This window comes from Equus caballus, chromosome 21 (genome assembly GCF_041296265.1).
Source record: "Equus caballus isolate H_3958 breed thoroughbred chromosome 21, TB-T2T, whole genome shotgun sequence".
Lineage (NCBI taxonomy): Eukaryota > Metazoa > Chordata > Mammalia > Perissodactyla > Equidae > Equus > Equus caballus.
Window position 1 is genome coordinate 60,560,623 of NC_091704.1, and position 13,556 is coordinate 60,574,178.

Below are 13,556 nucleotides of genomic sequence, written 5' to 3' on the forward strand. Positions count from 1 at the left end.
TTTCCAGGTACATATGGAAAACGCAACCAAATTAGTGTGTTCCCAAGACAAGCATCACTTTCTACCACTTGAAGAGAAAATGTCAGAGTGCCCCGGGGTGGCCCTCCAGGGTGCAACCCCAGCTCCGACCTCTTCGACGGTCTCGTCCTGCGGGGTGGCGGCGCTGTCGTCCGAGTCCTTCTGCGAGCCGGCGTCGGCGCTCTTCCGCACCTCCCTGCTCTTCTTGTGCTTGTGCGCCAGCTTCTTCACGTGCCCGTCCGCCTTGCCGCTGCTCAGCCGCCGCACTGGGCTCGTCAGCCACTTGCGCAGTGTATTGCCCGGGCGCTTGGGGCCCGGGGAGCTCTGGGCCCCCATCATGTGGGGCTGAAGAGAAGCCACGGAGGCCGGCGGGCTGGCATCGTTACTGGAGACGGACAGAGAGTCTGGCGGGAGGAGAGAGAAGCAGCAAATTTGAGTGACGGCCCTTCAATCCTCCCGGTGTCCACTGGTGCCATTGGGCCAACCAGCTTTTGCCCCACCCAGCTGGGCGGGGGGTCCGCAGGGCAGCTGAAAGCTGTGCCACTAGCTGTACCCACAGGGTAGAACCATCACAAGGGGAGGTCAGAGCCCCTGCACACGCTTTTTAAATGTTTACCAAACTTGAGTTTTATGAAAGATGATTTCTCTCAAGATGTACTTCCCCCTCTAAAAAACCCAAGTCGCCAATCCTAAAGACCAGTATCATTACCACACAGCTTTAAAATGTCATTATCACTTAAAATATCACAGACACTGGAGGACAGATGTTTAAATTATTTTCACCCATTTTTTTGATAAGCAAAAACCAAGAAAGAATGGTTTAAAGAAGAATTTAAAGGAAATTAAAAACTAATCCTGTTGGATAAATGTATCAGTTTGACTCACTCCCAGTGAATGAAAGTACAACTCAATAAATAAACGTGTGTGTGTGTCTGTATAAATCTGGATAGAGTTGACCTGGCCAGACTTTGTGACAAAAGGCACCTTTCTGGAAAGTTCCGTGTCAAGGGCGAAGTCAGTGAGTATGAAAAGCGCAAAGCTGACGGGTTTTTCGGGAGATCCCATCCACGCCCCTTGCTCACAGCCAAACTCTGGAACTACACAGGCGCGTGGCGTCTTTGCTCTCAGCCTCAGCAAAGTTACTTCACGTGTTGGAGTAAATAACAGTAACAATTAACAAAAACCATCACGCATTTTTAAAAGAAATGTGAGGAGCAGCAGCCTTCCTCCAGTAACCAAAATGCTCTAGAAAAAATATATCCAAATGAATCTTCTCGTTGGATCTCAAACATTAAGTAGAGTCAACCCTGGTTGATGATTTTTCAGGAGAAAAAGGAGACATGACGACACGGAGGTAACAGCTTGACCCTCAACAGCCCAGGGAGCTACGAGGAGTCGCTTCACGGAGGCAACCAGTGCCCCGGACACACCGGGCCCTTCCCCGAGCTCGTCCACAGTGGACAGGATCAAACGCTTTCCTTTAGGAAACGAATGAAGAAGACCATTCACTCTGCTTGTTATTTTCTTAAATCTTTTGAAGTTTTAAAAATAAATTAAAATTCATCTCTGAAAAGATTCTTTTATCCAGACCCCAGTATTAGCTGTCCTTCCCTAGGTGGCACTGGAGGCCATTACGTGATACAGTTAAAAAGCAAGAGTTAGCTCCTCCCGATCCTGTGATCATATGGAGGAGAGCCAACAGCAGTCTCCCGCTCCCACTCCAGACGCCTGGACTGGACAGAGGAGCCCGTCTAACTGCTGTCCCATTCCTGCTCCGGCCCGGGCCTCACATGGCTGAAGGGTGTAACCTTCTATAAACAGATGAGGCATGTCAAGCAGGATCACTCATTCTTAAAAATCTAGACTTCCCTAGAGGCCGACTTTGGTTCAAAACTAATCAACACAGCATTCTGTTTAAGAGTAATAAGCTTTCCTCTCTGCATATATGGGTTTATACGTGTGTACATGTATGTACATATCTATGCATATATAATAGTCATATATGTTTTACATTTTATTTATTTTTAAATGAGAGCTACTAAAATGTTTCCGCATCAGTCTCGTTTTCCTCAGGCACCATCTGGAAGACAGAGGAGGGAACGAAGGCACTAAGCTGACAACACTCCCATGGGGGCACCACACGCAGGACTTTCTCAGGTGCTGATGGAGGATGAAGGGTGAGCGAAGCAGACACAGTCTTTACCCTCAGGAACTCCTGGTGTAGTGACAGCGGGTTTGGACAGCCCACATGCCAGATGATAACTCATTCAACTCAAGTTTTTTTTAAGTACCAACTATTAGCAAGACATGGTGTGGCTACAGCAGGTGACACATTTCACAGTGATTTGTTGTTCTGTGACTCAGGGCCAAGCCTCGTACTCGCCACTGGACGGAGATGAATAAAACCTACTCCCTCCACTCATGGGGTCCACCACACAGTGTTTTCTGGGATCACACAACTACCATACAGATGAGAACGGACACATGCTATAAGCAAGTACAAGCCCTGTTAAAGGTTGAGGAGGAGGGCAATCATAGAGGGCTTCATGAAGGAGGCAGCACTGAAGCTGGCCTTTGAATGAGCTGAGGTTGAAACCCATGTCCTAGATTGCGAGAACGTATGCTCCATGAGGGCCGGGGCCTCATCTGTCTTGTTACTTGTACTCCTAGGGCCTCACACAGAGCCTGGCATACAGTAGGCACTTATTAAGTAATGAATGGAAACATCAGAAATTCCCAGCCTAAAGAAAGAGAGCAAGCTGATTCACAGCCCATATTTTAAGGACAGTCATTTCTTCAACGAATATTCACTTAGCTGAATAACCAACTGCACAACACGAAGACCTGCGAAGGTGGCGCACAGGTGGAGGCTGGGAGATAACCCGGACTGGCCGCGACGTGGTGACGTGTCACTGATGGAGCTCCGCTGTGCCTTGTATGAACCGAGGTAGGCAGAGGAAAGATCGAGGCCCACTTTAATAAAAGTAAATCAAGTACAGGTCTTAACATTCATAAGCAGAATACTCACACATTAGAAGTAATGGGGAACACCAGCTAAGGCAACGAATGAACCTGACATGCTTTTGAGACTTTGGGGGAATCTGGCATGGGAGCAATGCAGCACATAATATGAAGCCTACGTGAAAAGAGGACGCGTACCAGGACTTCTGACACAGTCTCTGTCCACTCAGACTTGCAGGGCTGCAGAAAAGTGAGAGAGCTCTTGGATGGGGTGAGCGCTGTGGGCAGAGACACACAGCGGTCAAACATAAAGACCCCTCCACCAGTCAGCAGACGCAGTCGGCCTTAGCAGGCACGAGAGTGAACTGCGCTCAATCCATAAGCACCTTGGGGACCCAGCTGGCTTTACAGGGTGATTCTCAGGGCATCCTAGCCTTGCTTGGGAAAGGAGGTGGTGGTTGTAGAAATGGTTCAAAAAAAAGACAAAGAAATTAGAGACATCATTTCCTAGCTTCCCTCTGTGGGCTCAGCTGTGTGGGATTTGGTTCTGTGTACTTTGGGAAGAGTGTTCAAAAGAGAGTTCCTCCTCACCAGGCAGGCCAAGCATTATAAACAGGGCTGCAGCCTGCATGTCCCATCCAAGACCCAGGAAGGAGGCAGAGCTGCCCCCAGTCAGAGCCCCCCACTGCTACAGGGGAAGCGCTGCTCTGAAGGGAAGAGCAGCTCTCTTCCTGAGCTGCTATTCATCAAACCACTTAGGCGACATTCTTTCACTCCACTGGAATCTTTATGACTGAGTGAGCAGCAATGAAACAAATAACCAAAACCAAAAGCACAACTGATAAATGACTCCTTCTCTTCCCACTTTGGTTTTAACAGTAACGCTCAATTCTTCATGCTGTTTGATACTCTCCAAAAAAAAAAAATTGTATTTTTTTCTTTTCATTGATTTTTCTAACAAATCAATGGATTGTTATAGTCCATTTATATGCTCTTGACTGGATTGTGACATAATGCATAAACCAGGAATTTAAAAAACATAAAAATTATTTAAACTTAATACAATCATTAAGAGAATGAAATAAAGTACCCGCTATTATTTTCAGTTATCAGAAGAACAGACTTTGCCAGCCAGACGAACTGCTCCGTTGCAAATTTTAATCTAAATGACATGTCTTAACGGTATCTCTAGCAGAATTAAGGTCTCCAACGTTACTGGGCATAAAGTAAGCATAACTCATACAACACACACACAGCTTTAGAAGATTCCTTGGGAAGATCTTAAGTTACCAGCTTGCCTTTCCCAGAAGAGCGCCCGGTGGCTGTGGTACGCTGTGGCTGAAGTGGTCTGTCCAGGCATAAAGGCTGCTCGGGCAGGCTCCCTTCCTCTAAGACCTCACCTTTCTGCTCACAATTGGATTATGGACAGCTCAGGCCAATAACAAGAGTAATCCTCAGATGGCGAGCCCTACGGCCAGAGCTCTATGTGACCATTTCACGACAGCACTTTCCCAGCTGGATAATTGTCAAGATAGGAAGCCGACCGTGACCTTAGATTCCAGGCTTCAAGTGGGTGGGCGCTGGGTCTGTTTTCTTTACAACTTCATGCCCAGCTGCCAGCAGGCCGTCTGGCACATCCGTGGAGCTTAATAAGTATACTTTGGATAAATGATGAATGGGCAAGTGAATCAATGACCAGCTACAGGATGTTTCCCAGCCTAAGCACACTGCCTGACAACTTAAGTCGACCACTGTGTACAGCAATGTCCTTAGTGGTATATCCCAATCTGTTTTGAGATGAGCTACAAGTAACATCTAATTTTAGTCAAGTTGACAAGTTCGTAAATAATTTACTTAGAAAATGATACCTCAGAGTAGATGAAGGCTCCTCTTACAATGACCTGCACTATGCTATGCTTTCTTGCAAGGGAGAGCCGGCCTAGGAGCCCCTGTGAGGGCGGCGTGCACGTGAGCGTCACCCATCACATGTGGCGTGGTTACGGGGGCAGAAAGAGGGTTCATGATCGAACTCACCTGAGAAATCCAACAGAAGACTCATTTATCACTCAAAAAAACTGTATGTGTCTCTGTTTCCCATCTTTAGTGACTGTCTCTTGCCTTCCCCTCATCTCCCACCTTCCCGATCAACACTCAGCACTGCTGCTTTCCCACCCCATCACTGACTTCCCTGTCTCCAGCATGCCTGCAGTGCACAGCAGGCCTTGTTTGGGAGCGTGTTTTCCTCTTGTCAGCTTGAGTAGACCTCGATAATTCAAGGTCTAGATGGACGATAAATTAGGGAGGTCAGAAAGAACTCTGGACTTATCAATGTCTGAGTTTGAGCCTGGCTCTCCCACTCAGTGGCCGTGACCTCAGGCCAACATTTTGGCATCTGAATTTCCTCATCTCACAGGGCTATAAGAGGATTATGTGAAATAATGGGAATGAATGAGCTTTACAAACTATAAAGTGCTTTTTACAAAGGAAGGGTTGTTGAGGCAACCTTCTCCCAGGCTCCATGGTAGCACAGAACTGTGAGGACTCAGAAAACAGGGGTTAGTTTTAAACACTTTTGTAATCACACGCCTGGCAGTGTGTCTAGGATATACTCAAAACCATTTTTAGACGTATGAAGGATGAATGAAGCAAGTTAGACAAATTGCTTCATTTTATTTCTACTTTTTTAAAACAATTGGTTCCTTACTAGAGGACAAAGCAAACGTCAGCATAAAGATACTATCAGCACATCACAGTCATTTAAAAAGATGCTCAGCTGTGTACAGAATGCCATTCGTGTTCTGCTTGAAGCCCTAAGAGAGAAAATCAATTAAAGTTTCTCTTCTTATTTTAAGGGGGAAAACAACCACATATAGATGGCTTCTCTGCTGAAGTCAGAGTTCACACAAAGTCCACATTAGATTTCTTCTTAAAATAAAGAAAAACCCCAAAGAAAAGAGGGGAACACAAGAGGTCTGACCTTGAGCCCCACACAGGAAAGAGTTTCACCCTGTGAACACACACAACACTAAAATTGCCGGGAGAAGAGAAATCGTCTTCTATTCCCAGTCTGTAAATCTGAGACATCTGTGATTAATAAAGCACTTTTTTTAAAATGTAAGAAAAAAAGGAAAAGGGCCCATATCCTGCTAGTTCCAGATGAAGAAGGATCACATTTCATTTTAACCCTCTCCTCATTTTCACAAGCGTAAAAAGTCTCAAAGATATTGGTAAGTGTTCTGGAGTGAAATCTGGGTTGCTGAGTATGGTCGTATACTGAATTAAAAACTCCAGCCCCTGACTCCAAAAATGTTTCACCAAAATCTACGCATTTCCTTGCAGCTGTCTGTTGCATTTCTTCATTTCAGTCTAACAGCAGAGAGGCTGCAGAAGGGCAGAGGTTTCGGCTGCTTTGCTCACGCTGCATCTCTAGACTTTAAAGCCTGCCTTTAGCTCCAAGTGAGCACTTTACAGATTCATGGTCATTCCAAAGCAGTGGGGTCGGGATTCAGTCCCACCCGTCACGGACTGGCTGTGAGGATCTTATAAGTCCTTCACCTTCCTGAGCGACACGATGCTGATTCCTTACCAGGCTGCTGGGGGGGAAAGACACAAAAAAGGTCTTTGTACACTTATAGCCTAACACAAACATGAGGCGGTACTCATATTTTTGCATAGAAAACAAAATTGCAAAAGACAAGGAAGAAGGCAGGACGAAGTGGAGCCCTGAGATGTGGATGATGATCACCCCAGGGCCAACAACAGGAAGGGAGAACAGGGGGGACAGCGAAGGCCTCACCTCTCGATGGCGCGTGCTGCAGTGTCTCACTGCTCGACCACACATCTGCTGTGACAGGCATTCCTCACGCCACACAGTGCCAGCCCAACGCGCATCCACGGGGCCAGCGCTAAGAGCCGTGACATTCTGATGCGGCACGACCACCACACAGACGCACACATCCAACACTGGGAAGACTTTCCACTAAACAGATGTCTCACATTTCAAATTCTCCTCCATAGTCTCCCATTATGATTTAAGTAGTTAGTTTTAAGGAAAGATAGTCCCGTCTTTCTGTCCTTTGTAGATGTCCAAAAATACCTGTCAAATGAACAATGCACTGACGTCTTGATACACACTCTGATCAGGATGAAGCTAACTCAGAGCTCGGCTCACTCCCAAAGCTAAGTGGTAATTCACAGTTCTACTTCTAAGGACTTAAAGAAATGTTTATTTAGCAGCTATTGCTATGTGCTAGAGAGAGAGAATTCAAGGACACTTTGGGGCAGCTGCTTCTAATGTCTGAAAATTACTCCATCAGAAGAGACTGGGCAGGGTTTAATCAGATGCACCTGGCCTGTGGCAGTTTCTCAAACCTGTCTTGTCAAGAATTCAATGCAGCGAATCACATTTCTATTCAGGAAATTCTTCTACATACCAGGAAGGTTGTAATGGACATGTGGAAAACAGATCTATAAATTACTCCTAAAGTAAAGAGCAAGTAGGTTGTTGGCTTTGACTGCCGACTGGGTTGGTTCAAATATTCTAGAGTAAAATTTTCCTGAATAAATGACTGCCTTCTCTACACTTTTCAAACTGGATTTTAATTCCCTGCTTTTGGAATCGAGGTAACATTTTTTTGGAATAATATAAAGGACCATAGTGCACTAGAAATTCTCTTAGAGATCACATAAAAAGTGAGCTAATCTGTAAATGATCCTTGCAGATGTGTTTCCAGGGCCTGCAGTCCTCGTTGCTTTACGCAGTGAGCACAGTCACCTCCACAGCCTAGGTGCATTGCTTTGCGACAGAGTGAGACAAAGTCGGGGAATTTTAGGTAATGAAGAAAGTGACCTGCCCAGTGATACGCTTATACTTTTGGTGGTTCAGAATATAGGGCCAAGTATTTTATATATTTCTCTAAATGTAAATCTCCATTCTATTTGTAAATATCTGGAAACTCTGCTTGACTGACTCCTATGTTTTCATTTGAGTGACCTCATTCTTACATAAGTTTCCCTTGTCTTCTGTCTGAGCATCAACGATTCTTAATTTGTTCTTCAGCAAAATAAAAACAAAGCAGGGGTTGAAACCCAGGCACAGATGGGGCACCGCATCCTGAGTTACCTGCTTCTCTGTACACACCTAGGCTCAGCTGTGCCGGGGCCCAGGGCTTCACTCTGGGCTGTAACAGTCATGCAAATTCATGTTAACACGGGAAATTATCTTTTACAAAAGTCAGAAGCTGTACAGAGGCACTGAGCACTAGTTTTCTGGATGGCAATGACTAAAATGTGGCAAGAGAATATTAAAAGCAAATTTTACATATTTCACAGTCTGGTGCATGGTGGGACCTCAATGCAAAAATGTGAACTTTGTATTTCCTTTCAAATATGAAGTGAACACAGAAAACACGAAGGAGAAAGATAAATTCCCCAGTTTTTTTTTTTTTTTTAATAATCCCTAGATTCAACCAGAGGTCCAGCACAACATGGCCATGGCTCACACTGTAATGAAGAACACATGGTCTTTGCTGCCTGAGAAAATGCACATAAATGACCAACACATTCACTGTTCCCTGTGCAGCCCCTTCCACGAATTCACACGGGAGTGTTCGCTAGCAGCCAGCCAGCTCTGGGGACCCCTGAATGGAAGAACGCAATGTGTTAAAACAGACTCAACTAGAAACAATTGGATTCAATTAGAAACAACTGCTCTACCTTTTCCTTTGGTGAAGGCTGCGAGCATGAGCCCATGAGCCCATGAGCCCGCAGGCACACAGAGCAGTTTTACTGTTTCCTGCTCTAGTCTTAGAGAGTCGTGTCAGGAACAGACTTCTTACCTTCTTACCACCACCTAATACGAAGAGCGTGGGAGACACAAGGCTTGTAACATCCACCTAACCCAACAGAACACGCACACGGAAGCTGCACACGCAAATCTGCTCTTTTGACTCCTGGAGAATCTCTACCTGCTGTTTATTCTTAGTGTGGTTTCTGAAAACACTTAAAACAAGATGTAATCATTGGAAAATGTGGCTATGTCAACAAATGCAAAACTTCAAGCATCACTGGTCCTTGCAAACTGATTCTTGTGGGGGAAATGCTAACCTGTCAGAATTTCTAGTCGAGAAACCATCTCATTTCTAAAGTTCTTTCTCCATTTGAATTTCCAATAAAGAAATTAGATAAAAATGAAAGCAGATGGCATAATCCTTGGCTAATCAGATGAATGAGACACCACATATTGCCAAAGCGGAAATTTGAAAACACCTCAGAAATGAAATAATGAGGAAAGCGTCATTATTGGTAGCGGATAACAGAAACGATAGGTTAGTCTGGATCGGCGTGAGGAATTTAATACAAACCTAGTGAACTGAGTTATCCACACCCCAGACAAAATAGGACCTGGCTCATCTGCTGGATCAAGAATGTCTAGGTACGAGTGGCTCTGCGGCTGGTGACAGTTTATCCCAGGTTGCTGGCTTCCAGGAAAAGATGAGCCTAGTAATCCCACGCCTGGTGACCGGAATGCTGGGAGAGGGAGGCACAGTGCCAAGAGCCAACCTGGCCCCTGGCAAAGATGGAGGGCTGAGATGAAACCCTCCTTGTACTACACTGCTGTGGTGTGGCAGGCCCACCTGACACCCATGCCCGGGGTGGGACAGGGAGAATCAGGCACAGCTGGTCGACTGCTCGCCTGGCTCAGACATCCACACACTGTTAAAACCACAGCGTTTTATAAAACACAACTCTCTGGTCAGAAAGCTCTCTTCTTTTCTAACTCTGCTTTTACGCTGGGGCTCACTTGTTACGCGATCCTTCTCCACACAGGATAAACACTTGCCTTGTCTGAGGAGAGTTTCTTGCCCATATTCCTGTCTTCCTGGAATGACAGGGCCATTTTCTCTGCTTTTTATGTGGGCTAGCCCTTGAAATATACTTTTTGGGAGATGAATAGGAGGCTTCTGCAACCAAAGGTCTAAGCTGCCACAAGGGAAAAGAAATTCCCAAGGAGCTCTCCTGCCGGTGGTGGCGACGGGGAGGGGATTTGGGCTCATTCTGGACTTTTACACAAGGACAAAAGCAGATGTTTCAAGATACCCTTGCTGGATGAAAGAAAGACGCTTTTTCAAAAAAAAAAATACATAAAAATGAGACCGGAAACACACACATCCTGCAAGCTGCAGACACTTATGTGTCCCGGGGCTTCCTGACACCCTCCCAGCCCGGCCCCCACACCCCTGATATACAAGCTTCGTGGCTCTTCAGCATCCACGGGCTGGGGGCAATGAGCAGGAGGAAAAGTGGTTTAGCCTTAGCCTTCACATGGAAAGTCCTCCAGCCAGCGAGCGGCCTGGCTGCCCACACGGAGCCCCACTGTGGCACCGCTCCATGTGAAGTCCTGGGCAGTGGAAGCGACTGGTGCTCGGCCTGACACCCACTGAGAGCAGAGGCTGAGGGGGAAGAAGGCCCTTTGACACCTCACCTGGTTCCACCTCCTCCTCCTACACAATGAAACATAAGGAGTCAGCCCAGGTCCAGGCTTCCGCGAGGCTCTGCAGGAGAGGGCGCTGCGTGTGACCGCACAGCCACCCAGGCAATGAATGACCTCCTGCGGCCCAGGCTGAAATGCTCAGAAACCAGGAAAACTTCTGAATGCTCCTCTATTCGTTGGGCTTTTTCAGAGGCTGAGACCCTCTGTGTTCCCAAAAAGTCAAATGGCTGCTCTTTTCACAAAATTACTCAAGATTACTATCACTTACACAAAGAGAGATTATTAAAAAAACAAATTCTGTGTGTTCACCAGATTACTTAGTATTTAGTATACTGCTGACATGGGGATAATGAGATTCTCTCTGTGATAAAATAGTGGATTTTTGATTCTGAATTTCTTCCTTTGAGAAGTTATTTCGAAGGCAAGACAGTATTGATTAGTGCTCTGAATAGATAGTCCTCATTTAAGGGAACAGAAAGTTAGTTTGAGGAACATAACAATCACGTGGTGCTCACACAGCACTCCCTCCGTCTCTTCTGCCTTTCACAGGTTCTAAGACTGCGAAGAAACTTGCATGTTTAACTCGTGGGCATAATTGTTGCTGATATTAACACGAAGTGTCAGCGTGAAAGATCTCATCTCGTCTGAAGGAGGCTCACATTTGGGACTGTATTCTTCACAATAGTCATGCTTTTGGTTAACGTCTTCTCATTACTTGTTGAGAAGAAATACTTTAGGCTATCTTCTTAAAGAGGAAAACAAAGATTTTCTTGGGGGCAATTTGCAGATTTTTCAAATTGAAAATATCTCTAAATGAAGCAGGAGACATACAAAGACACTCCCATGCAAAATGGTTTAAAAGAACACTCCGCAGTTAGTAGTTTAAACTGCGTGATTGATTTATTTCAGGTGGTGACAGATTTCTCTTCATTTATATATATATTTATTATTATTTTAAAAATTACCAGATTCAGAATGCCAACATGCAAAAGTCTTTTCCTACATTCTAGAAAATGCATGAATTGCATAAGAACATACCCAACCAAAATATGTTAAAAACCACACAAACTTATAAATGTTTTCATAGAGCCACAAAACTCATTTCATAGAGCCATATACTCATTTTTATACAGCATGAAGTAAAAAAACAACGAGCCTTGGAATGTTCTGCAATGAGCCTGCCAAGCAGTATCACTCTTCACATCATCTACCTGGCAGGTTAGCTAAAGTTTCAGTCTCAAGGGATGGAAAATTAGTTTAGAAAGAGTTATAGATGTGGAGAATGAGGAAATGGATGATTTTTACCCCCCAAACCACAAAGCAAATATCTAGGAAATTATATTCTATGGTCCCTGGTTGTTTGGTTTTTAAAAATAAAGAAACAAAAAGCCCTAACCGATTAGGAATTCCTTTTACAATTACATTTTACTAACACCTCACCAAAAGCAAAATACTGCTCTAACTGAAGCCAAGCACTTGAAAATAAGATTAAAATGTGAACCACACAGTTGAGGCAAGAAACTCAATGTGTGTGCATGCATTTTGCACCATTATAACCACTTCCAAGAAGACAAAGGGTTCAGGGTCGCAACCCCATAACCTCATCTAGCTTGATTTCATGACATCTTGCCCCCTACTCCCCTACCAGAACTCAATGGCACGGAATTCTATTTTTCAAATTCTTATTTTGTAGTTTCTTGAGGACTGCCCTCTCCAGGATATCACTTACTAAAACAACAACAACAGAAGCCAAAAAACAAAAAGAAGAGAGAGTTGGAGCCACTGTTTTGAGGACTTATTCATGGAGTCCCATGTCGGAGGTGAAATCTCTGTCTATAAGATGACCCCGTGCCTCAGGAGGAGTGATCGAGTCCAGGACACACGGCTTTCTAAGAATCCCCCACACCTCCTCCTCAGTGAGGCGTCCTGTTAGGAACTCTGCCCCACGCCTGCAATTCAAGCAGCTGAGTAACTACAGCGAGGAGGAAGGAAGGAAGGGAGGCCTGGAGTTATTCCAGGAGGGAACAAAGCCGGCTCGGAGACAAAGGGAATGAAAAGAACGCCTCCGCTATGAACGCCAGTGAGGGGCACAGATCCTGTCCTTGGCTTTAATTAGTGCCCCATGTGACAGAATAGCACTGCCACAGACTGGGAGGGAGGCGACGGTAGGAAAGAACCCACAGCCTCCGCGTGGGGAGGGGTGGAGAGTGACTGGGGTGAGCGCTGTGTGCTGGCTTTCTTTTTAGCTGGAGGAAGACAAAGGGAAAAACATTCAGTTTTCAGTTCTACGTCATAATAACCACATTCCCTTCTTGTTATTACAGCCTCCCTTATTCAGTTTCACAAGTGCTCTTGGGCCACTGGGCCACTTCTTAGAATAATCCATCTGCTTTAAGAGATAGAGGAAGGGGAGTTGCCTCAGGGCTCTACACTTTGGCTATCTCCTTAGACACAAGAATAACTCGTAATCTTTCTATGCTGGTAGGTATACATCCATTTTCGTGACAGTATGAATTGTCATTAATTTCAACAAGATGTAACAATAGGAACATTCTTCAACTGTGCATTTGAGAAAATGGGCAATGGATAGGACTGAGATGATTTCTTATAGCTAAACTTAAAAAGTATAAATAAAAGATGCATCATTTTACATAAAAGAAGACTAGAAGAAAATGTGCCCAAATATTATCAGCAGTTGCTTAACAGTGCTATTTCTTTCTCTGCTGCTCCATGTTTGTGAACTTTCCAATGCTCTTTTTTTTTTTTACAGTTAGTGTATAGTTTCATAGAAGCTATATACTTTGAGGTGATACGCTTCGTTCACCTTTGTATAGATTTATTTGAGAACTGTAAAAAATGACTAGGAGCATCTGGGCTGTGGTCCCTCACCACCCACCCCCGACTCCTTGGAGACAGGAAGAGGAAATGGAGGGAGCCTCAGGGGACTTGCCGAGTTCTGAGGCTCATCACCCCGTGCTCCCAGGCGGACCAGGCTGGGTTTACGGACTCACTCGCTCACCCGAGGGGCCAACTCTGAGAACCTGGAGGAAATTCTTCAGCACGAAAGTCATAAATTTGTGCTCCC

The 13,556-nt window shown here is 45.2% G+C and overlaps 1 protein-coding gene across 6 annotated transcripts in view; it reads right to left on the bottom strand.

The window, feature by feature from the left end:
* The window catches only part of TRIO (trio Rho guanine nucleotide exchange factor), a 356,186-nt gene that overhangs the window by 45,579 nt on the left and 297,051 nt on the right, over positions 1–13,556 (bottom strand). For all 6 annotated transcript variants that reach the window (XR_011430259.1, XR_002802647.2, XR_011430260.1 and 3 more), the window contains exon 35: positions 130–422. Coding sequence is in view for 3 of the 6 variants with exons in the window: in XM_023625830.2 (XP_023481598.1) it covers positions 130–422 (293 nt within the window). In the remaining 3 variants the exon portion in view is untranslated. The remainder of the gene's footprint in view (positions 1–129; positions 423–13,556) is intronic.